Genomic DNA, 25,966 nt, shown 5'->3' on the forward strand with positions numbered 1-25,966 from the left:
GCAAAAATTGCTCAGAAAACCAGCGACTGGCACTTTCTCTTGCAACACACTGAGGGCAGGTGCCGGGGCATGGCATGCCTCATGTCTGCCAGCGGGCAAAGCACCCTCCAACACATTTCTCAGGAGAGCCATGATAATTTTAAAAAAAAAAAAATCTGTTTCAGGAAGGTAGAGGTGAAACACACCTAAACACAGGAGGTAAGAGGCATCCCTGCTGTGTGACTGCTTACCTGGGACCTGCAGGGACCAGGCTCAGTCTATCGTACCGCTGAGCCTGTCTATCGTACAGCTGCTGCCAAAGTCAGCGGTCCCATCCGCTTCTTCCAAGCTGAGAAACTTTGGTTATACAGAGCTGTGCTGGCGTTTATGAAAAGGACTGAAACTAGAAACCCCATGGTTCCATTTGCTAAGACAAAAAATGGTGAAGAGAGGCTGGGCTGTCCTCATTTTGGACCACAAATCTCGAAGCCAAGACAGCCAAGGAGTGGAGCAGACTCTACTCTCAGCTTCAGAAGCATGCTGTTTTTTAAGGACGGGAAAACCATCATCACCCTTCTTGGGGTCAGGATTTGGTGTACTATTTAATTCTCAGAGATTTTCTTTTTGTATTGCATTGCTTGGCAATTTTACGCAGGGAAACTGCACTGCAGAAGAAGCACTCTAATTAACAAAAATCCTCTGATTAAGCCTTTTGACACCTATAATCATGGAGGTCTTGCTGGTTTTCTTGAACCTGCGCATTTTTCTCTGTTAGCTTAAAAGTATAAAATGTTAATTTTTCCAGCTAGAAATACCTTTAGGGAGCTGTGAAACTAAACTCCAATTATATACCTACCTACCACAAATAAATCAGTTTTGTCCAAAAAGGGAAAAAAAAAGAAGCATTACAGAAGTGCTGAGGCTAAATCCAGCATGGCAATTATTTCATTTCTAAAATAGGCTTAGCATAATCAAAGCAGCATTTGTAAGGACTTATTTCAATATTAAGCTGAACACCATCTAGTGAAACAGGACATAGGTAGACAAGAAAATTTTAAAAAATAAAATAAGGGTAAAAAAGGGTAAACCAGTAACTCCCGCACAGCTCAGCTTTGATAATCTGATGAAGAACAGAACCTTTCCAAAGAAAACACTTCACAGGGAATATTTCACCTCTCATTTCCCCTTCTGTAGTATTAGCATTGCAGCAACTGCTGCAACCTCAGGAAGGAGGAACAAGGAAAGGCAGTAATTACATTTCCCACTGCTCTTCTCCCCTAAAAGCTCCTCTTGCTTCCTCTTGGGAACTACGATGCTACGCAGCCCCAGCTTGGCAGCCAAGCCTCTCACTACTGTGCAGTGACTGCCAGAGGTATGGAGAATGCTGGAAGGCCACCCAAAATAGTAATGCAGATGAAGCTTGAGCCACATTGTTAGGTGTCTCTCACTACAGCAGGAGAAGTGCTGGAGGCAGGTGCCCACTGCGCCCGCGGTGCCCAGCTCTCAGCACTCACATAAGTCTCATGCTCCTTCCCTGTCATTTCTTATGACCGTGAGGCACCAGGTATCCTTACACTTAAAGGAAAATGATTACCACCCCAAAGATGGGCATTTTTGAGTTTTTTAACTTTCCCTTAAAAAAAGGAATACAGATTTTTTTTTTTCCTCCACTGTGGTTGTAGATGGGTCCCTCACTTTTACACAAATGAAAGAGCAAGTTAATAATTCCTTCTCACAAGGAATTTCCTCTTACCCAGCGGTTGTTTATGTGTGTCACAGCAGTTTCAAATTCACCAGCGCATCCAAATATGTACTTCATTTCCACTCACACACAAAGGTTTTTTTGCAGTGGAGGAAAAGAAAGAAAGAAAAGAAAAGCCAAGAAAAGGGGCACTTGTTTATCATCATGGTACTATCCCCATCAGATTACCTGGAAACACGAACAGCTTCTTCAAACAAGTCATACTAAACCATATTCATATAGCTTCCAATTACCTTAAATGAAGGATGACCTTCCCTGGCGTAGGCCACCCACACCAATGATGGCAAGGATGTAACTGGGCTCCATCTCTGTACTGTGAGAACCACTTGCACATGAAGGGTTATGGAAAGTTATCTCTACAAATAGGTGGCTTTTAAGACAGTCTCCTTTACAGCTCCTCTGAGTTACACAGACTCACTCACCTTTTTTTTTTTTTTTAATTGCTGGAGTGCAATAATCTTTTTATAAATGAAAAAGTTGGTTTGCTTTCATTTTCAGCAGTTCCCTCCAAATTTTTTTAATGTAACAATATACATCTTTTTTACTTCTAACCAAAAGTTTTATTTTCATAAAATTTAAAGCAGTATCTTTTTTAAACAATCAAAATAATAATAATAACAATAATAATAATAAAATAATAAGTGGCTTTCATGGAAAGCAACATGCATAATCTTAAACCAGTTACTAAAACTGTATTTCCCAATGTAAACAAGGGCAGACAAGCCTCTTTCGATCTCGTATGTCAAAATTCGGGTGATTTTTGCAAAGGATAGTCTCTTCAAAACTTACAGCTGCTCTTAAGCATGATTCTGTTCAAGGAACTTATTAGTGAAGACTTTTGATACCTCTTCAGGACTTCTGCCTGCACAAGAAAGTCCGTTTCCATGGGCCTACACAAGAGCTGCCTCTGGCAGAGTCAAAGCTTAATGTCCTGTGACTCTGACATTTTGGCAAGTGTTTTCTTGACCCGCAGGGCTGTGAGCCGGGAGGCAGGGTTGTGAGCCCAGCACTCCATCATCAGCTTCCCCATCTGCCGCAAGCACTGTGGAGAGAAGCAGGAGAGAAAGTCCCATGTGGATCAGTGGAAGAGGAGATTGCAGTTGTTGGCAATGCTGAAAAGCTGAAGGGAAAAGGTCTTTTCTAAGGGCAAATGAAAAAATTACAACATGCTGGCTGATAGTGCCTTCCAAAAGCTTTTGTTTTCTGTATATTAAGGAGAGTTCTCCAAATATGAAAATTACTCTTAAAATTTTTGACAAGTTATAGTCTAGGCTTGGCTGTACACTCCACAAAAGCCCTTTTCTTATTTCCCCTTCCCCAAACCCATGCAGTCTGATCTGCACAAGTGTGGCTCTGTACAGTGAGCCCTTTGCTGCACAAATTTAGTGGAATTTGTTTTCCTCAGCCAGGAACCAATCTCTGGGTTCAGACCAGCACAAGCATGAAGCATGCACCTAACAGCTCCTGCTCAGCCATCTGTACTGTGAAGTCCCCTACAAGCACCCAGCTCAGCTCTACCCTGTCCACTCCATCCCTTGCTCACTTCCGAAACATAGCCAGATCATCCTCTGACTCCCAGCAACAGCTCCCTTGCTGACAGCACCTCAGCATTGCCTTTGACATCCTGGAAAAGCAGCACACATTCCTGTTCTGCCCCTACCACCTTCTTCCAAACATAAGGCATCACATAAGGCACTGCAGCCAGGTGATGACCCCACAAGCCTATGGATTAATGCTGCCTGAAGTACTTGCTTGCTACAACAGGAAAAGAGAAGTTTTCCATCTCATCCAACTTGCTCTCGGTTTTCATGAGACTTCTGGCTCAGAAGCAGTGCAGAGCCTGAAAGGCATTACACATAAACACCACCAGCAGTGCCCAGACTAGCTGAACACATTTCAGATTACTGTAGATTTTTATAAATGCATTTTTATTAATACACAAGCACTGTGCAATAACAAATTTACCTCTTATTGCTGGAATGCCTGAAGAGGGATTACTGAGGACACTAACCAATTAATCAAGAACAACAAGCCTCCCCAGTCCTTAATATGTGTAGTGGCAGACCAAACACATACTGCATGCCACCCCACTAAAGCCCTCCCCAGGACTGCTACTAACAGAGCTTCCTCCAGTGTTTACAGTCCCAGTCTGAAGACTCAAAGCGATTGGGCTAGGGAGAGGATAGGGCAGGTGAGTTTTGGTTAGAACTTCCCACACTGGCTGTTGCACAAACCCTCAAGAGAGGTTGCTTCATTTTTGCCTCCCATTCCCAAATTGCCTACATCTCATGCCCCCTAAATCTACCTGCAGAACATTCATCTACATGCTGCTCTTTCAAAACAGCAGCTGTCTTCTGTGACTGTAGAAAACTTTACAGCATTAAACTATACCAATTAACATGTTTAATGACTCCTCCTCCACAGCACCTCAAGAACCGTTGACAGGTTTGCCTGTGGTACCTCAACTGTTCATCTCTGATCCCACAAGCACAACTCTGCTTTGTTACAGATGCTGAGAAGGGAGAGTTCAGATACTCCCCCACCCCTTTCACCTCCTGATTTTACACTGAAAAGCATTTTCTGCCTACTATATCTCCTTCGAAAGGCCACTTCTGTAGTCCTCTTTGCTAAAATGCGAATAGGTATATGAGCACTTTTTTCTGTAAGATGTAGAAGGGTGAGCAACTGGTGCCCCTCAGTGCAGCCCAGCTACTGTAGTCAGTGCTATTGGCCATCAATACCATAAGTGAAATGTAATATCTTGTGCTCATGTTAGCAAAAAATCACAGTAAAATTGTTTCCAAGCCGGCTCACCTGTGATCACAGAAAAGCTGTATGCTCATTTGATTTCAAAGAGACAGAAGACATTTCCTTCTTAAAAAAAATAAAATAAAGGAAGAAGGTTGGAATTACAGCCCAAACATCAGTACACACTGAAGAGGCTGCTAGTACATCAAGTATGCTGCTACTTCATTACACAAAATAATTTCTCTTACAAAAGAGAAAGTTTTGGCTAGCCACTGAATTGATGCTTTTAATGCCAGGAGCAGAGAGCAAAATGAATGCAAGAAGCAAGAAGAGAGACTAAGGTCTGACCACAGCCTGCTATCACTGTGGGATCTAGTAGACAGCACACGAGGAACCTGTTTGCAAATACGATAGGCTATGGCCCATGGGGCTCTGCTTCAGTGGGGTGCTCTGAGAAGGTCCTGCTCCTGCCCAAGCCCTGTTACACTGTGACTGCTGCTATCACCAGTGGTAAATGTCCTCCTCCCTCAAAATGATGCAGAATTGGGTCAGTCTCACTCACTCGCTCCGATTAAAACACAGACTACATATTAAGAGGGACAATACCTCATCACTGCTCCATCTGTTGGGAAATGAGGGGCGTAGTCTCTTGATGCACACAATCTCCCGCATGTCCTCATACGAGGGGTCACTGGGCACGAGGTCGTGATATGGAAGCTGATATTCCTCTACTATTCCTGAAAGAAGCAATTAGTTGCCCATCACTTGCAGAAAACAACTTCCACTGCCCTCTTCCCCTCTCATTTTATAACAGATTGGCCATACTGTTTAACAGTTAGATGTACTTCTCCTTAAAAGGATTTCCCTGCCCTAGGAGTTTATTCCACAATCAAGTTCCAATGTAACCACTGCCATGAAAAGACTGGTCAGGTATCTTAATCCAAAAGTGTAGTTACTTGCCAAGTGAGACAGTTTCCACCACTGCTGTTCAGTCCAGCAATCTCCATGAGGTTCTCACAGAAAGGGCTATTAATATAGGGTCTGTATCAGAGTAATTTGACAGAGTTAGGTCTCTTTCTTATCAGAGGACCTGGAATATATTAAAGGGCATTCTGTGCCCTTTCAGAACATAGAAAGGTACCATGCTTTGTGCACAGCAACAATGACAAAAATATTACCGATTTAACATCACATCACTGCAATACACTTCACCAGGTTTTAAACACAAGGATCATGCTGCTGATCAGTGACATTCAGCTCCTCTAGGGTAAGCACTCAGCACAATATTGCAGGCTGTAAAGACTCATAAAGCATAGTGAAGGTAGTGGAGACCCAAGAGAGACATGCTCTACTCTTGTCACCAAACTGGCACGTAACTACTGCCAAGTCATTTCTCTGCATTTAACTTTCTCAGTGACAAAAGAGAGGTAATAACACCCATCATTCCTGCACTACGCTAAGCTCTATGTGCAGAAAGCACACGTAGTTTATGCGTACAAGGATGGATCTATGCCTTGAGTCTGCAGCTGGCTGCATTGCTTTGTCTTTGCTGTCCTCATACTTCATCGCCTGATATCAGAAAGAAATTAAAATGGACATCACCGGTATGATAGAGATGTAATAAGTACCACTTCCCTCTGGTTTTTTTTGCTACTTGTCCTGTAAACATTCTTTGTTTCAAACAGCAGCACAGCAAACCCCAAATTGTTTGTTCTCCTCCTATTATATAACTCTAACAAAACAAATAAATCACTATTTTCTTTCTGCTAAATTAGCTAGCACACCCAGTCCAGCAGAAACATGATGCCTTTGGAAAAGGCCCCCAAATGAGTTCCATACTTCTTCAATGCAGGCATCTGCTGCCTTCAAACAAGCCATTAAAATACAGTCTAAATCTCTGCTGCAGAAATAGCACTGACTCATACTTTAAGTTTCAACAAGAGAACAGATATTGAGAGAGTTACCTGTATGTTTTATCCACATTTGTTTATTACTGTAAAAACAACAACCCAGAGAAAAAGATGTAATGGAAGATTTGAGGTTCACTGACACAATTAAAAGTGATCTCCCAGCTCTTTACCTCCTGAAACACATCTCCTTGCTATCTCCCAGAGGATGAGTCCAAAACTGTACATATCAGCCATGATATACGACTGAAAGTGATTTCTATTCAAGCTTTCATCCAGCACCTCAGGAGGCATATAACGTTTTGTTCCTACTCGGGTATTTGGAGGGATGTCTACCTCATTTGTATCGCTACAAGAAAAGGAGGAGAAAAAAAGGGCATCAGACATGCAACAAAGTGGCTTGAAAAGAAAGCAATTTAGATGGGAGATGTAGTACATTCACACCACATCCACTCTCAAAAAAGGTCAAAAGTAATGCATAATCTTAATGGAACAATTTTTGCAAGAAAAGCCTCTTAGTGTGAAGGCAATCCTCCTTAAAAGGCTGACCTGCCTGAGGCTATGTTAAGCATTCAAATGTAGAACCACAATGGAGATAAGACTCAACAGGGATGCTGTAACATTTGTGAGATTTCATTAGCATTAGCCCAGGCTCTAATGTTAGTGATAACAATCAAATCTTCATTAAATGCTGTTTTCCTAACATACTCCACCACCTAATGCTTTAGCCTTAGCAATTAATGGAGGATACTAAATAGCACAGTATCACTTAGCGTTAGCACATCAGATCTGCGAGGAAGACGGATCTAATTGTTATTTTCTGCATGTATTATGTTTGATCTCTTCCAACCTTTACACATCAAGATATGTAGACACAGAGATATAAATGTGTAAAAAATTCTAAGCAAATGTGTCACACCTCACACAGTGACCAGAAGAGACAAGATTTCTCTAATGGGAAACATTCCCATTAGTTATGTGAATGGAAGCTTTTTTTTCTTATTAACTCAGATTCAGCTGTATCAGTTTTAACGTTTTTATAAGTTTATTATACAGCATATATTTTGGTTTCGTTAAAAAGATCTGTTTTCCTTTCCCCACCTCCAAAATGTACATATTTTAAATGTGATGGATACAACAAAAGCTCACAGAATAATTATACTCCTGTAATTTTCTTCACGTACAGCAATTTTTGTTTCACCTACTCTTATGAAAATGACAAAAAAAAAAAAAAGCACAGTCTGAGGTACAACCAGTCACCTACACAGTCCTCAAATTATATATATGCTGGTGACATTTCTGTACACCCCAAAGAATGTAACATAAATCCAGTGATGTGCACAATTTTGCAATATTTTAAATTAAATGAGAAATACAAAGAACTTTACTAGAATCATTAGCTTCAGCAGAGCACACCCTTTTCAACTATTTCCTGTTCTTACCTGAAAAATGCTGCCTGAGGAAGTATTCAGTAAGAAAACAAGTCAAGTACATAACGTAAATTCCATTTGGACTGTGACAAATGCATGTTTCACCTTCTTTAATAACAACACTTGGTAGTTCCTAGTTCTTCGTTCATAGCTAAGCAGTGTGCTGCTCTGTATTTGTCAGGCAAGGTATGCCTGCAAAGTGTGAATTTCTTCCCCAAAACTTTTTAACAGTATATTTTCAAGTTGTTGTTTTCTAGGCCTCTGTTCCTCAAAGTAAAAATATTCCTTTCTTGTGTCCTAAAGAAAGGTCAGGTTCATAAAGGAAAAGCCTCACCAAGAAACCTAGTGGGTAAGCGAATGGCAAGAAGAGCACATAAAAACTGCCTTTCCTTTCACTCTGAATAATTTCAGTTCAAGATTTGTATAGAATTCTTAATTTATTTTTTTTTTAATACTTCAGGGAGCGCACAGTTTCAAAGCTGACCCCTGAAACTGAAACCTTCAGTCTATGTATTCTGGACACATTTCTGTGTACAGAAAAATCAGAGATTTTGGAACACATATCTCCACCACCAGGACCACCACCCTCAAACCCCTTTTGAACAGAGCTGTCAGAGAGCAATGTCTCCTTATGAATCCCAGGAGTGAGTAAAGTTCTACTTGTCTGGTCCTTTCTAAGTTGTTTAAACACACAACCATCTTTTTAAATCAAATTTAAAAGCCATTTCAAAAATCAAATCTGTACTTTGGCAATTTGATTTGTAGGAAATGAAACAAAAGGCAGCCCAAATGGGGTCCTTTTCAATAAATCCCAGTTAGTAACTTGTGCAAATGATTAGTATTTTTCTATATAAGTTGTGAGTGAATTTTCATGGGATCAGACAAGCTGAATGCTTCAGTGACAAGCTCACTGACATGACTTCAATCTGTCAGTGCCATGCCCTTTTACCGGTGCAAACAATACTAGAGTAGCTATTGAGAATGAAGTGATGAAAACTGAACGTTTATGCAAATGTAACTAATGTTTCTAACGGAACTAATCAACTATTTATACACCTGCATTAGGTGTTTATGTGACATTCTCACCCACACTGATAACCTCACACACAGATGAGCAGAGCCCAAAAAGTATGCACATACACTGCAGGAGCATGCTCACGTGTGCATGCTCAGTCAACAACTAAGACAGCATTTGCATCTGATTTACTAACTTTTCCTCAGCCTCTTCACTTCTACTCACCTGATAAATTTAACAGCCAAGCCCAAATCTGCTATACAGCAGGTGCCATTCTTTTTCACCAGGATATTCTTACTTTTTAGGTCACGATGGGCAATAGCAGGTTTGCCCTGAGTACTGAAGATCTCAGTGTGCAAATGGCACAAACCACTAACAGAGGAGTAAGCCAGTTTCAGCATGGCTTTTGTGTCCAAAGTAGTAGATTTTAGATAATCATAAAGTGAGCCATTCTCATGGTAGTCAGTGATAAGATACAGCTGGGTCCAAGATCCTGTACCTTTAATGTCAGCAGCAATGAATCCTTCAAAAAAAAAAAAGATATTTTCACATTAATACTTCTCATAGGTTTTTTGTTGTTTGTGGGTTTTTTTTGGTTTTTTTTTTTTTTTTTGACTGCTCAGAACTCTGGACTGTCATCCACTTCAACAGATTTATTTTGGTAACATTTAATTTCTTTCATCTTACTTACATGCAACTATGTGTCACCTCTAACCTTTAATGTATTTTCAGAAAGCCCAGATATGGAAATACTGGTGGCTGAAGTAGACGTGCTGCGTTTAGAGTAACAACCCCTAAACCCCATTATTTTTTAACTTTTATTTATGTTTCAGTAATCCTTGAAAAAACTTTCCTTTGAAAAGCGCTGGGTGGCTAATTGCAGAGCACAGCAGGTAACAAAGCACATCGGAAAGGACATCAGATAACAGCAAATACAAAATTACTAAACTTAAGAAACCTGTACACTATCAAAAAATTCTCTTTAATTTCACTCACCAAGAATATTTTCATGTCTCATCAGGACAGTCTGGTAGATTTCTGTTTCTCTGAACCAGCTGGCCTCCTCTGTGGTAAAAAACACTTTCACGGCTACCTTTTCACCACGCCACTTTCCCATCCAGACTTCTCCATAGCGACCTTTTCCAATCTGCTTTACCATTTGAATCTGTTTTGCGATGGTCCTTTGAACCTGTGAAATGCCAAGACAGATGCTTACACTTTGCTCAGTGCAAATCTCTGCATTCACCTCCCTCCTTCTGTGTCTCTTTCCCACGAAGCCCTTTTCCCAAGGAAAGTGGAATACACAGCCATTGTATCATGGATCTCAGCAATGCTCCACAATTGCAGATGCTCCCCGATTTCTCCAGGATGCAGTGCTGGTAAGTACACTGTGAAGAAGCCTTTCCATGCATTCTCAAAATGCACTGTGGTTTCTCAAGAAACTAAATCAACCTGTGACTGCGAACCTTAAATTTTTTATTTTCCTGTGGGATGTTGCCACTTTGTGGAATATTTTTTGTTCTTTTTGAAAAGGTTTTGACAGCAAACACTCCTGTTAATCTCAATGTTACCCAAATTCCAAAGGGGTAGGTAACACATTTTGATTAAAACAGGGATATTTGTTATATATTCAACACTGCTGAGACTGAAGGCTAGGGCTCACAAGAGTCAAAAGCGTACTAGCACTCCAACACTAGCAAAATTACTGATAGGAGCTTCCTATCACCTATTCTTGAAAATGCCAAGCCTAATAACTTCAAAATATACATTTGGTGTTAGGAGCCACTACTTAACGAGTTAGGACCCACCTGCCTACAAGTATTTTAATATTCATAATTACATATCAATAAAAAGCAATTTCCCCCCCAAATATTTAGAAGACAGTTTTGTAGTGTCTGTGCCAGCTTTGTCAGTGCCTGTACTGTGAGCTAATGCTATCAGCTGCAGTGCAAGATCAATGTACATGGTGGAAGAATTGCAAAGATACTCTTCATAAGGATGACAGACCCTGTGTCTACATTTAACAAGCTTTTATAACCATAAAAAATCTTGGACAAATGGGGACTAATATTCTCATCAGATTGGAACATGTCTGCAGATCATATATTTCTAAAAGTTCATTAAAAAAACTATGAGTAGATGCTGCAACACGACTCACTGGTGTTCATGGCTGACTCAGCCTCTCCTTAATACAACAGGAGATTCACCCTGTTGTGCTACAGCATTGCCAGTTCAATCCACAGTTGATGACTTTTGGTTTGGCAGGATTTTAAAGATTTTGAAAGAAAATAATTTTATCATTTCCCATGCAAAGTCCAAGCAACTGGCAAAATCTGGACAAGTTCAAATTTGTGGTCTCTCACTCGGTTTTGCCACCACCCAGATACAAATCTCAAGCAGTTTATTGCAGCAAGTATGCACTAACTGAATCCCTATGAAATCATATGTATTTAACATAATCCAAAATATTTTTGGAATCTTGGCTGATAGAAATGAGCAAAACTTGATTTTTAGAATCATTTGCTTCCTTTGTTATGCCTGGGAGGTTTAGTGGAAACTACCAGTTTGGTAATGCTGAGCAGGACTGCCACAGTCCCACTGCAGCAGGAACATATGTTCAAAGATGAACTCAAAACCTACTAGGTAAGGTCTATCTATCATCATTCATTTTGTAAAAAACCCACTGGTTTTCATAACAGACAATTTTAAGAAGCAAAACATACAGTGGCATTTATGCAAAGCCATTTCAAATGTCCCAGCTTTCTTCTTCTGTCATTTAAACAGAATTCCATTTTTCCAGCCCTGCAATGTATTATTAGACTTCCAAGATGGTAGCTTCAATGCCATTATTTTTGATTAACATCAGTGAAAGCCAAGAACAGAGATTAGCCTGAATTTTTTAAATTGATTTATTCTCTTTTATACTCTCATATAGTGATTGAACAACAGTTATATTACATTGGAATTTTTGCTGTAACATTTTGTAATGTCATTTTAGCATTGTTGCTTTCTATTTTGTCCATTTAAAAAATGCATCCTGAACAATAATGTAGTTATATCAAATAACTTAATTTGTGTAAATATATGTAATGGCATCATAAAGTACATGGAATTACAATACTTAATGATGAAAAGTTTCTTATTAAATTACATTAAGAAAATGAAAAACACATTTCTGTTATGGGTTTTCAGGCGGCAGAATACTATGTGAAGGGCCTTAACCTAGTTTCCTCTTGCTAGAACTGGTCAAATGATTTCCTATGAACAATTTATTTTATTTTAAGGAATTTAGTCCTTTCTTGTATCATAAACCAATTAGGATTTCTAAAACAAATAGGTTAATCAAAATGGTTGGATGAACTGATTTCATAAGTATGCTGAATGATGTGTTGATGTGAATTATTTATACTGAGTGGGGCTGATTTTTTTTATTTCTTTTTAAATTTGTATATTTTGTTGCTTGATTTCTGTTAGCAGCCAGGTAAACTTACATGGCCTTTTCTTTCCTCTCCTCTCCCCAAGTGGAATCAATCCAATTACCAGCTCTTTCTATTTTTCTGGCATTTAGCTAAATGTGTTCAGCTACTGCAGATGAAAATTTAGACAAACTAACTTTTTATGACTTCAATATTTTGAACAGAGAACTTCATACCTATGGCTGGGGTGAAGTCCCTTGAAAAACAAAGCTCATTGGAAGTGGAATAGGAAAAAAAAATGCATAAAAAGGTAGAGACTAAACTCTAATTCAGCAAACTCTTCAGACAGACCACTGAAATAAATGTCCCCAATGTCTAATCTCCTTCCCCTGTTTTGCATGTGAATTCTCGGTAGGCAACAACTTTGCCTACACTTGTCAATGCCAATGGGGTTCTCCTTGTTTGCACAGACTTGCACAGATCTCAGTTTGTTGGCCCAAAGCCTTTATTTAAAACTTATTTTTTCTTGATTTAAAGTTTGATTTGCAGCATCTGACCTGCAACAAACTCTTTTGTCAGAGGTACAAACAGGTCAGGAGAAAGAACGCTTTCTAAATGTCATCGTATTGACAAAATCTTGGCTGATGTTTGTTTTGGGTATAATATTTGTACCCATTAGAATAAATGCTCTGCACTGAAGAAAAACATTACTGTTTAGCATAAAGTGACATTTTGTAATAAATTTGCATCTCATTTTCCCAAAAGTATAACCCTGGATGTTTCAGCCTTTGCATAAGAAACAGAGTTAAAAAGAAACTCTTGCACAATAAAGTCTAGAGCATTATTGCCAGGGACTTTCTTTATACTTGTTTCAGGCATGGGACCATCTGTCCATTTATGGTGAACTTGTAGTAGTTGTAGCTGTCTGGGAAATGCAGCAAACATCTATTACCAAGTGCAAGATTCATTATAGCTCTCATTTTATTTCTCTTCCACACAAAATCACTACTTGAGAAAGTCTGGGGGAAAAAAGTGTGTGTTTTTTGTAGGCAAAAGGAGAGCAGGGGAAGAGTGTCTTGAGAAAAAACACTTGGTCCGCTGGCTGCAAAGTTTCCAGGCTTGAGGGGTGGACTGACAGAAGACTAGATGGCTCCTGCTTCATGGAGCAGCAGCACAGGTCTGAGAGCTACTGAGCAATGACCCAGCTGGGATGTGCCACCTTGGCCATTACAGCAGTTAATTAGCAGAAGTTAGTTTTCCTATCCACTGCAAGAGCAGACCCAGGGACACCAGTGAGATTCCACCTTCAAATAGTTCATTGGGACAGAGAAAGGCATAAAGAACAAGTACTGTCATAACCAACCTTAACCAGCATTGTGCCAGCTTTTTTGGGATCCTGGGATGAAGTACTGAGCCATGCACTGTTATGAGATGCCTCAGGGCACCTGCTACCCACATGGGCTGTTGGAAACATATTCTCTCGGAGAAAAACAATCCAGTTCCTTATATTTACTCAAAATTATTACATTTTTGCTGTCATTGTAACAAGTAGGAGCATCAAGACCAAGACCTTGATGTGGCAGGTGTTATGCAAAAAAACCCAAAGCAAACAAAGGAAGAATCCCTCACAATTAAATCAGTTGGAAGAACTCATTAGGAATAGTTCTAAATTGTACACAGGATCCCTCCCTTTCCATGGGTGGAAATATCCCATGTCCCATTAGTATAGCCTAGAACAAACTCAGCCTTGCTTCATTTTTAAGGAAATATAAATCTTCCCATTTAATTTCTTCTTTAGAGTATATAAAAAAGATGTGTGGGGAAAAAAATAGATAGTACTTGGAAACTGGACAACACCTACCACTACAAACTAACAGGTCTGGGAGACAGGAAGGACATATCATCTCTGAAAAATTAAAATGAAATCTAATTCATTTTCTCAGAAGTAGTATTTTAAATAAGTAACCTGGCTTTCTTACCAGTTCTAAAAAGGAATGATGATCCCCAGAAACAAAACCCCCTGGAGAACAGAACTGTTTTGCCACAGAAGGTTTTGCCTTTTCAGCAGGCTTATTCGTCATGGAGTCTGTTCAGAAATAATCACAAACTCCATCACTGTGCTTTTAATGTTTGAGATTGCCACATTACAGGGAAAAAAATACCTCTTGACTTCTGAATGCAAAGTGAAGCCTACAAATAAATAGGTTCCAAGTTTGATGAACTACAGTTCCCTTTAGATAATGTGTCAGTGAAACCCAATTGTGTGGCGCACATACAAAGCAGGAAAACAAGATCAGTGGGCCAGATGCTGTCCTGTACACTGGGGCAAATGCTGATGAAATTCCCTGAGCTCCCTTGGCTTGTACTTACCCTATGATATCTAGAATAAGAAATGAGATGAGGTAGGAAAATAACCCTAAGCTTTTTTTGGCTTGGTCTACATGAAAAAAAGTCTCCTGCTTCTAAAGCAGTTTAAATCCTTGTCATTTCTGGGAGAGAAAAAAACCAAAACACTAAAACAACAACTCAGGACATGTAAATATAATTTCTTGTGCCTCGTCTCCCTCTACTCATTTTTGCCTTTGAAACTTGCATTAAAATAGTGTTGTTTCCTTACCAGAAGAGGGAGCCCAGAGCCACTCCCTGAGCTCTGGGACTGCTCAATCAAATCTTTCAGGGACTCTCCAGGGGGAATGTAGGTCTCGTCCTGCTCCAGCCCAATGCTGTAGTGGTGCCTTGTCTCTTGGCGTTTGTATCTGACGTTTTACATGAAAACAAAATTAGTTTTGAATACAATGAACAATGTGCAATGAATAATGTACATCATTCTTCGTATTTCCTTCATTTATAGACTAACAGCTTTCTCTGCTTCCTTGAGGAATATGCTGGACTCACTGGCCAAAATTTTCTATTTTATTTTTAGTAACTGTTTTCAGCATAAAAACTTTTAAGTGTAACACTCAAAGACCGTGCAATCTGGGGTAAGCAACCAAATGCTTTCCTTTCAGAAACTTGAATATCACTAAAACACAGATCAAATAAACAATCGGTTTTATTTTACTGTCCACAGTGGACTTTTAAGAGCCAGAGGAGGTAAAGTCATGGAATCTTGGACTGTTTAAAAAATGTGACAAATTATTAAACCCATGTATATTATGATAACATTCTAGAAACTTTTACTTACATTTGTCTATTGCTCTCTTTTATGGTCACCTCTTCACCACATAAACACATTTAGAAGTTTTAGGTTTATTTACCCTATATAAAATTTGTCCTTTGGCCTTCTTAAACTCAGTAGAGAATAATCTGTGCTTCAACCTGAACGGCTTTGCAGGATGTTAGGCAAAAGACTCTATATGAAATACATCACATAGGTATACCTGTGACTAGCATGAATAAAATACACATTATTTTCTCACTATAAAATTACAGTTTCACATTTCTTTTCCTTTAGGTCCACTTCTATTTTTTTCAAATTCCTAAGCTATAAAAAGATAAACGTTGGGAGGACCCAAGTGCCAAATTATTCCTTATTTACCTGAAGTAGCAGAATATGATGATAAGCACCAGAAGTATACTGCAAACAGTCACTGAGATCAGCAGGGCCTTATGGTGGATGTTTGCTTCAGCAAAGTCTGGGGTTAAAAACAAGAAAGGTAGGAAATTCAGGAAGGGAGGTGGTAAGAAGTCAGTCTCAAAAGACACAACCTTAAAAAGTATGTTGTGCACAAGATCATTTCCATTTTTTTCTAATGAAGTCCTGTGCAAGATATCCCTGGAGTCCCCAGGCATTTCATGTGCTTTCTGTTTGACCCTCTCTGACCAGGGCAGAACTGGCACCTCCAAAAGCCTATTTGATTTTTCAGCTCTCACTCAGGCAAAACATCACCTTGATTTGCAATTCCCTTTTTGTGTCTGAATGAAAAAATCACTCAAGACCTGTAACTCTGTGTCTTGACTGTTTATCTTAAAACAGTCAGATTAAGTAGCATTCTATTGAGTAGTTAACATTAAAAAAAAAACCACAACCAACCAAACAGAAAAACCCCACAACAAAACTCCATTTATCCTAGAAGGGAAGACACATCAGACCACTCAAACCCTCAAGAAGGCAGGCCACAAGACATCTTGAAAGTATATTTCCCTCATTACAGAATAATCCTTCTCTTGGATCCTGTTTTAAACACCTGAACAGGAATTTTCTCCTCCATTCACTTTACAGCAGCCCTGTGTGCCAGCAAGTCCTTCCCATGTTTGCGGGCAAAACTATTCTTACAGCAGCTATTCTGTAAAACACTCTGAAAATGAAATGTGTCAAGTAACTTGTAGAAAATTCTATTACATAAAAACTATTAAAACATTTCAGTCAATCTGGGCATGTGAAACTCATATTCTCCTTTAAAGTACAATATTGGTCCCCAAACTTGTATTCTCAGCTCCGGCAAGCAAGTCTGACCTTCATTCATGTTTCTCTGCTGAAAAACAAAGAAACCTAGCAGTATGCTTTTTCAACCTCCCCTACTACCCAAACTCTCAAAATTACAGTATTTCAGCATGTATCTACGTGCCACCCTCCCGAAGTTGCTATCTGGTATAACGCAAATGAGGACCATGTTTTCTGAAGCTCTTCCAGCCTTGCTGTTTTTCATCCTTCACTCTAATGCCTGACACATCATAGAATGCAAGAAATCTATCCTTATTGACTTGTCCTGGAACAATGTTATTATGTTTCAGATTTACAAGGGTAATGAGACCAGGAGATTCCTAAGGGACTCTTAGTTTACTGTCAGACTCTTTTATTTTAAAGATCCAGTTTCTCCTTCTTTTTTCGCTCCCAAACTATTTCTTCCCTTCCCCATTCCATTACAAATAGAGATTACCTACCAACTCACCTTTTGATCACACTGGTCATGTTTTAACCTGCCATTACCTGCTCCGGGAGCATTAACAATGTAAACATTCAAGACCCAGCTGATGCCTTTGAAAGGGGACACTGACACAATGCCTATCAGGAAAACACTCAAGCCCATCATTCCCCCTGCCACAGCAGATTTATCCCTGGCCTGCCACTCCAAGTGGGCTGTGAGTCGAAACCGAGAGCCCACTGGGGAATCCAGACTTCTCGTGAAGGCGATGGCTGTTTGGTAGGGCTGAGGGCTCCAGTCTGTGCTTTGTAAGCAGGCTGTGTCAGCCACCATTTCCCTTTAAAATGTGTGGTTTGTAGCAGTTTAAGATGCCTCAGCCCATCAGCTGAAGAGAAGATAAACAGAGCACAGAGACCATATAGTGGCATTTTATACCTGGGAGAAACCTGGATATCTGCCCACAGCAAGGGTTTTCCCACTTCACAGAGTAAGACATCATGGAAGTTCGGGTTTTGTGCTTAGCAGTAATGAAAGCTGACATCAGATGCAGAGAGAGCAATTCAGATCTTTCTAATACTTGTGTATGCTAGATGGTAAAGCCATGGAAATCTGTGCCTTTATACAGGCACAAAGTGTTGCACATGAACCTGTTCACGCTGTCTGTGTGTTCATGAGTATACACATTTGGAGAGGGAAGATAAAGATGCTGAAATCTTTAATCAAATTCCAGTAATTTTTAGTGTTTCAGTGATCCAAACATTGTGTTCAATGTTTCTAATGGGCTTCTGCCATTCAGAAAAGTAAATAAATGCAGTTTTGGTTTTCCCAGAGGCCAGAAGGCATTTTGGAAGTGCTGTTTAACTCTCAGATCAACTTCAGGTTCCAACACCGCAAAATTCTTTTGGTATCCAAATGCAATTACATGGAGCATGTGCAAGGAAAGCATGCACGACATAAAGGAACATGTCCCGATCTCCTTGCTGGGAGTGGCTGCTGCAGAATGCAGCAGCACCAATGCACTTATGCTCTTGCAGTGGGTGATGTCCCCCATGCCAGCAGTGTCAGTTGACATAGCTTTCGTAGCAGTTCACTCTGCACAGCACAGGCATGCAACTAGCTCTCACAGGAGGAGAGAATAAGTTCCATATGTCTTTATATTTATTTGGGTACATATGATGAGAAGCAATACTGATGATAAGCGAGCTATTGTCTCACCTCTCAAACACTTCCTGCATTTTTAAAGCATTTTGGCAGAATTTAATTTGCTTGCTCACTTGAGGACTTCATAAACCTGCTGGCATGTGGACAACACAGGATTAAATGTGTGCCCCCATCCTTACACCAGCAATGTCTGTTTGTTCTGCTGCACTGAACCAGGCTGGTGCTGTTGGAGATCAAGTCTTTCCTCTTCCTCCAACCCACGTTGTTCTCCCCAGAGCTGCAGGACAAACCTCCCTTTCCCTGCACAATTTTTGGCACCTCCTTGACCAGGTGGAGGGGATGGGGCAGCTCAGCTGTGAGTCTGCTTAATGACTGGCTTGTGGGCTCTGTGGTGAAGACTGTGGGTCCCAGTCAGTGCCAGTTTATGTGCTGGAGATACTCTTGTCCTTTAAGAAGTCCAGCACTGTGCTTTTTAGTGTTATGTTACTTGGTAACTGCAAGGTGCCAAGCAGCAGTTATGAGAATAAGCAGGAGCTTCCATGGAGGCAGCAGTGAGCGATTACCAGGAGTGCGGTGTGGGGAGCACAAAACAAACACTTTGGGAAGCCTCTTCACATACCTTGGCTGGCTGATAATAGTGAAGCCCAGCAAACAGCGCATTAATAGTTTCATGTAGTATGAAAACAGCGGTGCATGCTGGTGTCAGTGGTGAGCTCAGTGATACCAAGTTGCCTCTCAGTTATTCTCCAACGATTTCCCCCTCCTCCACCAGTCGTTTCCCTCACTGCCATCCGTGGGACCATGCTGAGGAGTGCACTGAAAATGCCACCCAGCAGGTTCAAGGGAGAAGTCAGCATATCAAAGGGAGAGGAGGTTCGCTTCCCTCCCCAGGTCCCTTCAGTTCACAATGTTACAGTTATCCAAGTAAAAACGGCAGTGAAATCCGAGGCGTGGAGACTGTGCGCACACATCAAACCCCATCATTCCTCCAATCATTCCCTTGCCCATTCATCACTAGCTATACAGGCAGGGAGCCAGACACGGTGGCACCACCACTTCTGCTTATATAGGCTCTAAATCAGTAAAGACATATTTCTCCTTTTGACTGGTCTCAGTCTGCGCTTTTGCTGGGATTTCCAGGAATATCTTTTATTGTTTAAAGCAAAGGTGTTATATCAGACCCAATTATGATTTTCATTTCCTTAGTAAGACAGATGTATATCTGGAACAAGGACTTAGTGGTTTCTCTGGGGTATTTTATCCTGCTAGTTCTGTACCGAGATGAGCTCAAAACTTAGCTGTTGTTTCTTCCATCTTGCTTAACAAGTCCTGCTTTGACCAGCGTTAATTCTTCTAGCTCTCACTTTCATGTCTGTGGTCCTCCTTTCTTTTCTGGGGGGCTAGGGGATGTGGGGTATGGGAGGATGGGTGTGACATAAACCTCGCTTTCCAGCACATGCCAGGTCTGGAAAAGCACTTTGAGAACACAAGTCGCTTGCCTTTGTAGATATTACCTTGGTGCATAGGTCAATTTGCAGTTCAACAACCTCTGACCTACAGTTGCATGCTCTCCCTAGACTTTGTCTCCCATGAGATGTCACCTTGGACATGAGTTCATCAGAAGCCAACTTTCTGTTTGTTTTTTATTTCTAAGGAGCATACATATGGAATCCTGAAGGCCAAAGGGTTGTTCCTATAAGCTTTTTTTAGTTCATCTTTCTTTCTTTGTACTTATAGTTTATGTTAAATTTGATATACAATTATAACAGTACTCAGACAATCACCACCTAATCTAAATGTTTCCAGTAGATACAATGATCACAGTCATAGTACTGGGCACTGGCAGTAGCATGTATTTATACATAGTATTTGTACCTAGTTGCAGTGAGGATCTACAGTTCTAATTGGCTTTTTTTCTGAGGTTTCATATTAGGATACAGCAGCAACAAATTAAAACAGGCCTGGCACCAAGAATGACATATTTACTGAAGGCCTTAATAAAGGTGCTGACTTCAGCCCTGTTCAGCTGCATTTAATGGAGCAGCTCTTGAAATGTATTTTTGCAATACACTGACAGGATACTGGTAGTGTAAGAGTTTATTTCAAACAAAAATCTTCAGAATATTTTGAGTGAGTACATTGCCTTTTGTTTGTCATGCTAAAATAGACAACTTTGCAACATAGAACAGCTAGAACCCTGCTCCAACTCCCTGATATTTTTCTTTTAACAAATATTCTCTCTGCTATTTAATGGGTCTGCCACCATGGTGCCCAAGTGATACTTTATTTACCCCATATATACAAAGAACAAACCCAACATCAGTCTAAACACCTTCTGCCACTACCAAAAGCTTGTTTTATTGCTTTCTGTATAAGCAGCAGAGACCCTTGCCAAATAACTAAAATCTCAAAAAGGTGGATGTCTAGTGTTAGGCCCTGGTTCAGTATTTTTAAGTAGTTTTAATGTAGAATAAACTCAGCAGTAAGAAGAAATCATGGCAGTGTTTTCCAAATTGATATTTAATGAAAGACTAAGTAAGTGTGAACAAATATTGACCTCTTTTTGGAGCTTCTCTCTCAGTCCAAATAACTTTATAAAATTAAATAAACCAACAAAGTAGTACATTACTCTTCTGTTGGAAGTCAGAATTTTATGAGGTTTCACTGCCTTAATGGCTAGCTAGTAAACAGTGAAGTATTTACATACTACTCTCCATAGGCTTGATTTTGCAGCCCATCTGTGCAGAGTTTCACAGGCATGAAGGGAACAGCTTATATGAGTGAAAGGCTTTCTCCAGGCATGCATTTGTGCATCTGCTGTTTGTGTAACTAAGAGTGCATCTGCACACTGATCTGGATTTTCAACACAGAATGCCATGATTATAAATTCTTCTGCAACTTTGAAGTGACTCAATGCCGAGCACCAATTCCTGCCAATGCCAGTTCATCATGGATGAATTTACACTTAGGCATACCTTTCTAAAAAGTGTATTCTGCAACATCCAGACAAAAGTAACTTTACAAAGTTTCAGAAAGTGATGTTTAAACAAACAAACAAACAAAAATGCTAAAACCTTTCCCCAGCATTTACCAATACATGTCCTAAGGTACAAAGAGCAACAGCAGGAAAAGATCAGTTTAGGACTGGATTTTGTTCCCCTTACTTCCCCCTTACCTCGATTCTTCAGTGGTGGCAGTGTAGGGTGAAGATGTTTGTTACAGTAATCTTGGCCTGTGCAACATTCAATAGATCTTCTTTGGTGTGGAATAGGAGTGTCCTAAAACAAACAATTTGATAGAAAGCAATTAATTACCTGTGTTGTAAATATATAGTCATTCTGGCACTTGAGAAAAAGATGTGCTTACTAGCTGGACTGCAATCTGCTACAGATTTCTAGGATGTGTAGAGTAAGGATTTCTGCCACCCAGTGTATCCAGCAATATTTCATCTAGATAATTAAGAGATTAACTCATTCCTAACTTATGTCTGTTGGTGCCCTAGTGCTGCAGAATGACTCTAATGGTGCAAGTCAGAACTGGAAGTCACACACATCCATCAGTTAGGCTTACATTGCAATAATGAGTTAATGTGGGTATCCAAAACAGTTTAGCCAGAATAATACAGGAATTGCTGTGTGGACTAATTTAACTGCTGATTCTGGTCTCATGGAAAGCTGGGTAAAATACCTTCCATGGGCCTTAATGATTAGATCATTCCTATACTCACATGAAACCATTTAAGGTTAACATGAGGAAAGACAAACACTTTAGAGCCACCTTGCTCCATTGCCCATACCCCTTCCATTCCTGCAGATAGTCTTCCATCAGATGATCACCATACTTGAAGGGAATTTCTGGCACCAAAAATCCAAAACCAAAGTGTAACTGCATATAAGACATAAAAGTTGCTGCAGTCTATCAAATGATATCTAACTAAGTTCATCTACCATGGAGACTTCAGGAGTTAGACTTCATTTCTTTAAATACAAACTTCCTGTGAGTGGGAGTGTTACTAGTAACAGTAGTGCCAAAACCAAAAGCATAAGTTGTTGTCAGGAGCAGCTATGGTATCATGTTTTGGGGATACACATGCACTCCCCTCTGCAATCAATGCAGATCTATCTGCCAAATGAACAGAAGTGAAAAACACGGACACAGTAACGTCTGTTGACTGCACTTTAATTGAAAGCTATCAAAAATTCAAGCAACACTCTGGCAGGAAATACTTCCTTACCCGACACTGGAAGTCTGAGCCCTCTAATCCAAGACATCCCTTGGTGACTAAATGTCCGCCAGACTCATCTTCTTCTATTATAGTGAAGCAGTAGCCATCAGTGCTGAGGATTGGAAAGAGTGAATCAGAAAAAGGCACTGAAGTGAAAAATGTGCTGCTCAATATTGTTTTAAACTTTGCGCCCTGCAAGGCAAATCTGCCATTAACAAATCAATATAATAAGGCTGCTGCAGATCAGCTCTTGCACACACAGAGGATGCTCTACCTTGGAGTACAGGCACTTACCTTTCCAACATTTCACAGCTACAAACCCCACTAACAAACATCTTAATTCTCTGCCTATGGTCATTATTTTGTCAAGACTCTGGAGACGTGTACAGATGCAACCTTCAAGTTACAGAAGGTCTGCCTTGTGTGTGAGAACAAGGCACGGATATTTACATCATGAGAAAGACCTAAAGGAAGAAACATTTTCGAGATACTAAATGTAAAATATTATTAAGAGTGATTTGTGATGCCTGTTTTAACCATATTATGAACTGCAACACTCTTGTGTATGTTCTTGAGTTATCATCAACACCCTTCATAATTGTTTACTCGGGTTATAAGCTTAAAGTGATCCATAATGCTTCCGTTTACAAGAACATGCACCAGGGAGGACAAGTATACTAACAGATGGCTAGATGGTGCTGGTGATAAATGTCCTTCCTTGATGAAGGTCAAATGCCTAAATTCTGTGGAAAGAGGGGGAGGAGAGCACGGAAAGGGTGGCTGCATTTTATTGAAACCACTGTACATTTATTTCTCAGCACTCTGAGGAAGATACGTAACGTGTAAGAAACAAAAATTGACGGATTTGCAGGAAGAAGAACTAAAAATAAAGAAAAAACTCTTTAATACAAGACATTTAAGTCACATAAAAAGAAAATATTCTGTTATTTCCCCAGGAAAACAACACTGGTTATTATGTGCAATGAGTATTTTTCAGAAGAGAAACTCAGTTAAACCAAGGAAATACAAAGAAAAAGGGATTAGAAAACTTAAACACAGCAAAATTTCAGATGATTTGCTCCTTACTTGAGAGTCTAACAGAGCAACAAGAGCAAAGGCAATGAAGAGGCACAGCTACACATTTAAGAGATAAACACAATTTGTAAGTATTAGCTACATGACAGAGATGCTGCATAGGATCATGTCAAACATTTGCTGTGGCATATTTTTATATTAGTGGTGCAGGGTCTAGCCACAGTAAGCTTATTACTTCAAATAATAATCTATCACAGGTTATTGACTTCTGGATTTGAAAAGTACCCCATTGCACATTACAAATTACTTTCTCAGAGAAGCGAGCGATGACTTCTACCCTTCTTTGACATTGTGCATACAAGGAAGGGAAAGGAGACAGTAACCCTTCTGGGCAACCACCACCTTGATTTTGTTGCTTAAGCTTAAAATACAGGAACAATAGGATTGCCAAGAGAGACTGTAAGGAATCCATTAGAGTAGAATATTATATTGGATTAGATTTTATTTGTTTGCATGGTGCCTTTGATTCAAAGTAATGAGTAAGTTTAACCCAGGGGACAGAGCAACAAAACAATACATTGCAATCAAGTGAAACACAAAAATGAACTCAACTGCTAACAGTTCCCAGCAAAAAAAACCCCTAACTCTTCGTTCATCAAATAAAAGCAAGGCAATGAAAAGTCAAATTGTTTGCAAAAGGGAAAAAGAGAAACAGAAAAGTCAGCAGTTTTAATTCTATTTTTCTGACTTGTCATGGGACTCTGATTCTTAGCTCATTTCTGAAAATTAAATTCAGGCTCCTCAAGTACTTCAGTACCTCTGAATATTTTACTCCAAATTGAAAAAGGAAAACAAAATTAGATTGGATAGAGCAAAACAAAAAAGTTATAAATGTCCAACAATAAGGATAAATCATGCTCTTTACAGACAATCTTAAAATAATGAAGGAAAAGTGAGAGAAAGAAACAGCAATGCTGAGCAGAATAAACACTGGTACTGCTTGTTTCTATCTTTAAGGAAAAAAAGACAAACCCAAAAGTTTTCACGCAATGTAAGAATTCATTGTTTTTGAAAATTTCTGAGGTGTTTGGGTGAGAGGGAGAAGTGACTCTTCTGAAAAGAAAGAAGTATCTCCTAACTGCTTCCCCACTCCCACCCTTGATCTCTTCTCCTGGTTCACAGGACATACCCCTGCTTTACCCTGATTACCCTATCTCATACCTGCCTATGGTAGAAATGAAACTGTTCTTACTAATATAACAAGTCAGAAACAAGTCAGCTGACTCTGCATCATCTCAAATTTTATGTTTATTTTGGTGACTGCACAAGTAGAAACATCTGTACATCACCTGTACATATACGAAGTATATATATGTATATATACGTATATATGTGTATATATATATATACACACACATATATACAAAGCAGTACAAAAATCCTATTCTCCGCTTCCTAGCAAAATTTTGTAGTAGAGAACTATTATTTTCTTAAACTCTGCAATTTGAATTCTGTGTAATTTGATTCTGCAAATGGTGTGTAAAGACGGAACTCAATGTGATGTTGCTGAATACATCTGGATACACATCCACTCACCTCCTCCACTAAAGCATCACCTTATTAGAGTATGGTGCAGGAGAGTGATTAAATACATTCTGGATGTGATCACTAATAAGCACAGATTTGCTATGTCACATATTTGCCAAGAGTGAATTTTTACAGTCAAGTCAAATGCCAGGAAAATAGAGGGAGTTAACAGCGGAAACACTGACAGACACTGATATAGAAGGTGCTGCTACAATTACAGATTACCACAAAGAAAGCAATGATCTTCACTCAGACCTTTACTAAATGTCAGAAGACAGGAACCGAGGCCAACAGCTTTGCATCTGCTCACACAGATGTCCTCACTGGCCAGCAGCCATTTCTCACAGAAGATGTGACTCCTCAGCTACCAAAACTTGACTGCTGAAGATTTCCCATCCGGCTCTATGTGTGTGTGACACAGCCAGGAATGGCAATATATAACTGTGAAAAGCAACACCTTTCCCTCATTCAGTGCCTATTCACAGACAGACAGGTTAAGTAACTTGATGAAAAGATGCCTTATCTTTAATTTTATTTGCAAAAGAGTCCATATGAGTATTATTACTTCTGTCCACTGCTCTTTATATTCCTCATTTTGATATCAGAAAGAGCAACAGCATCTTTTAATTTCCATCCAAAGCAACATGACAAGTTTCTGCACTGATTTTAAAATGATAAAAAAAATGTTAGATTGTATTATGTACAGAAACTGAGAATTCATATTCTTCTGTAAAAACTGGCTGAAATAATATAATTTGAAGATTGGCTGACTCCCAAATTGCATCTAATTCACATATTTTGTCCTTCACTTAAGGAAAATGATGAAGGCCAAATTT

The 25,966-nt window shown here is 39.6% G+C and overlaps 1 protein-coding gene across 1 annotated transcript in view; it reads right to left on the reverse strand.

The window, feature by feature from the left end:
- Nucleotides 1-2,222: 2,222 nt before the first annotated feature.
- BMPR1B (bone morphogenetic protein receptor type 1B) overlaps nt 2,223-25,966 on the reverse strand; it is a 29,850-nt gene continuing 6,106 nt past the window's right edge. Inside the window, exons 2-10 of the mRNA XM_027636176.1 lie at nt 22,518-22,620; nt 21,459-21,561; nt 15,796-15,892; nt 14,875-15,013; nt 9,838-10,030; nt 9,067-9,364; nt 6,570-6,745; nt 5,096-5,226; nt 2,223-2,783 (exon numbers count right to left, since the gene is read on the reverse strand). Of these exons, the coding sequence (XP_027491977.1) occupies nt 2,658-2,783; nt 5,096-5,226; nt 6,570-6,745; nt 9,067-9,364; nt 9,838-10,030; nt 14,875-15,013; nt 15,796-15,892; nt 21,459-21,561; nt 22,518-22,620 (1,366 nt within the window). The 3' untranslated portion in view covers nt 2,223-2,657. The remainder of the gene's footprint in view (nt 2,784-5,095; nt 5,227-6,569; nt 6,746-9,066; nt 9,365-9,837; nt 10,031-14,874; nt 15,014-15,795; nt 15,893-21,458; nt 21,562-22,517; nt 22,621-25,966) is intronic.

This window comes from Corapipo altera, unplaced genomic scaffold (genome assembly GCF_003945725.1).
Source record: "Corapipo altera isolate COAL_440 unplaced genomic scaffold, ASM394572v1 22b, whole genome shotgun sequence".
Lineage (NCBI taxonomy): Eukaryota > Metazoa > Chordata > Aves > Passeriformes > Pipridae > Corapipo > Corapipo altera.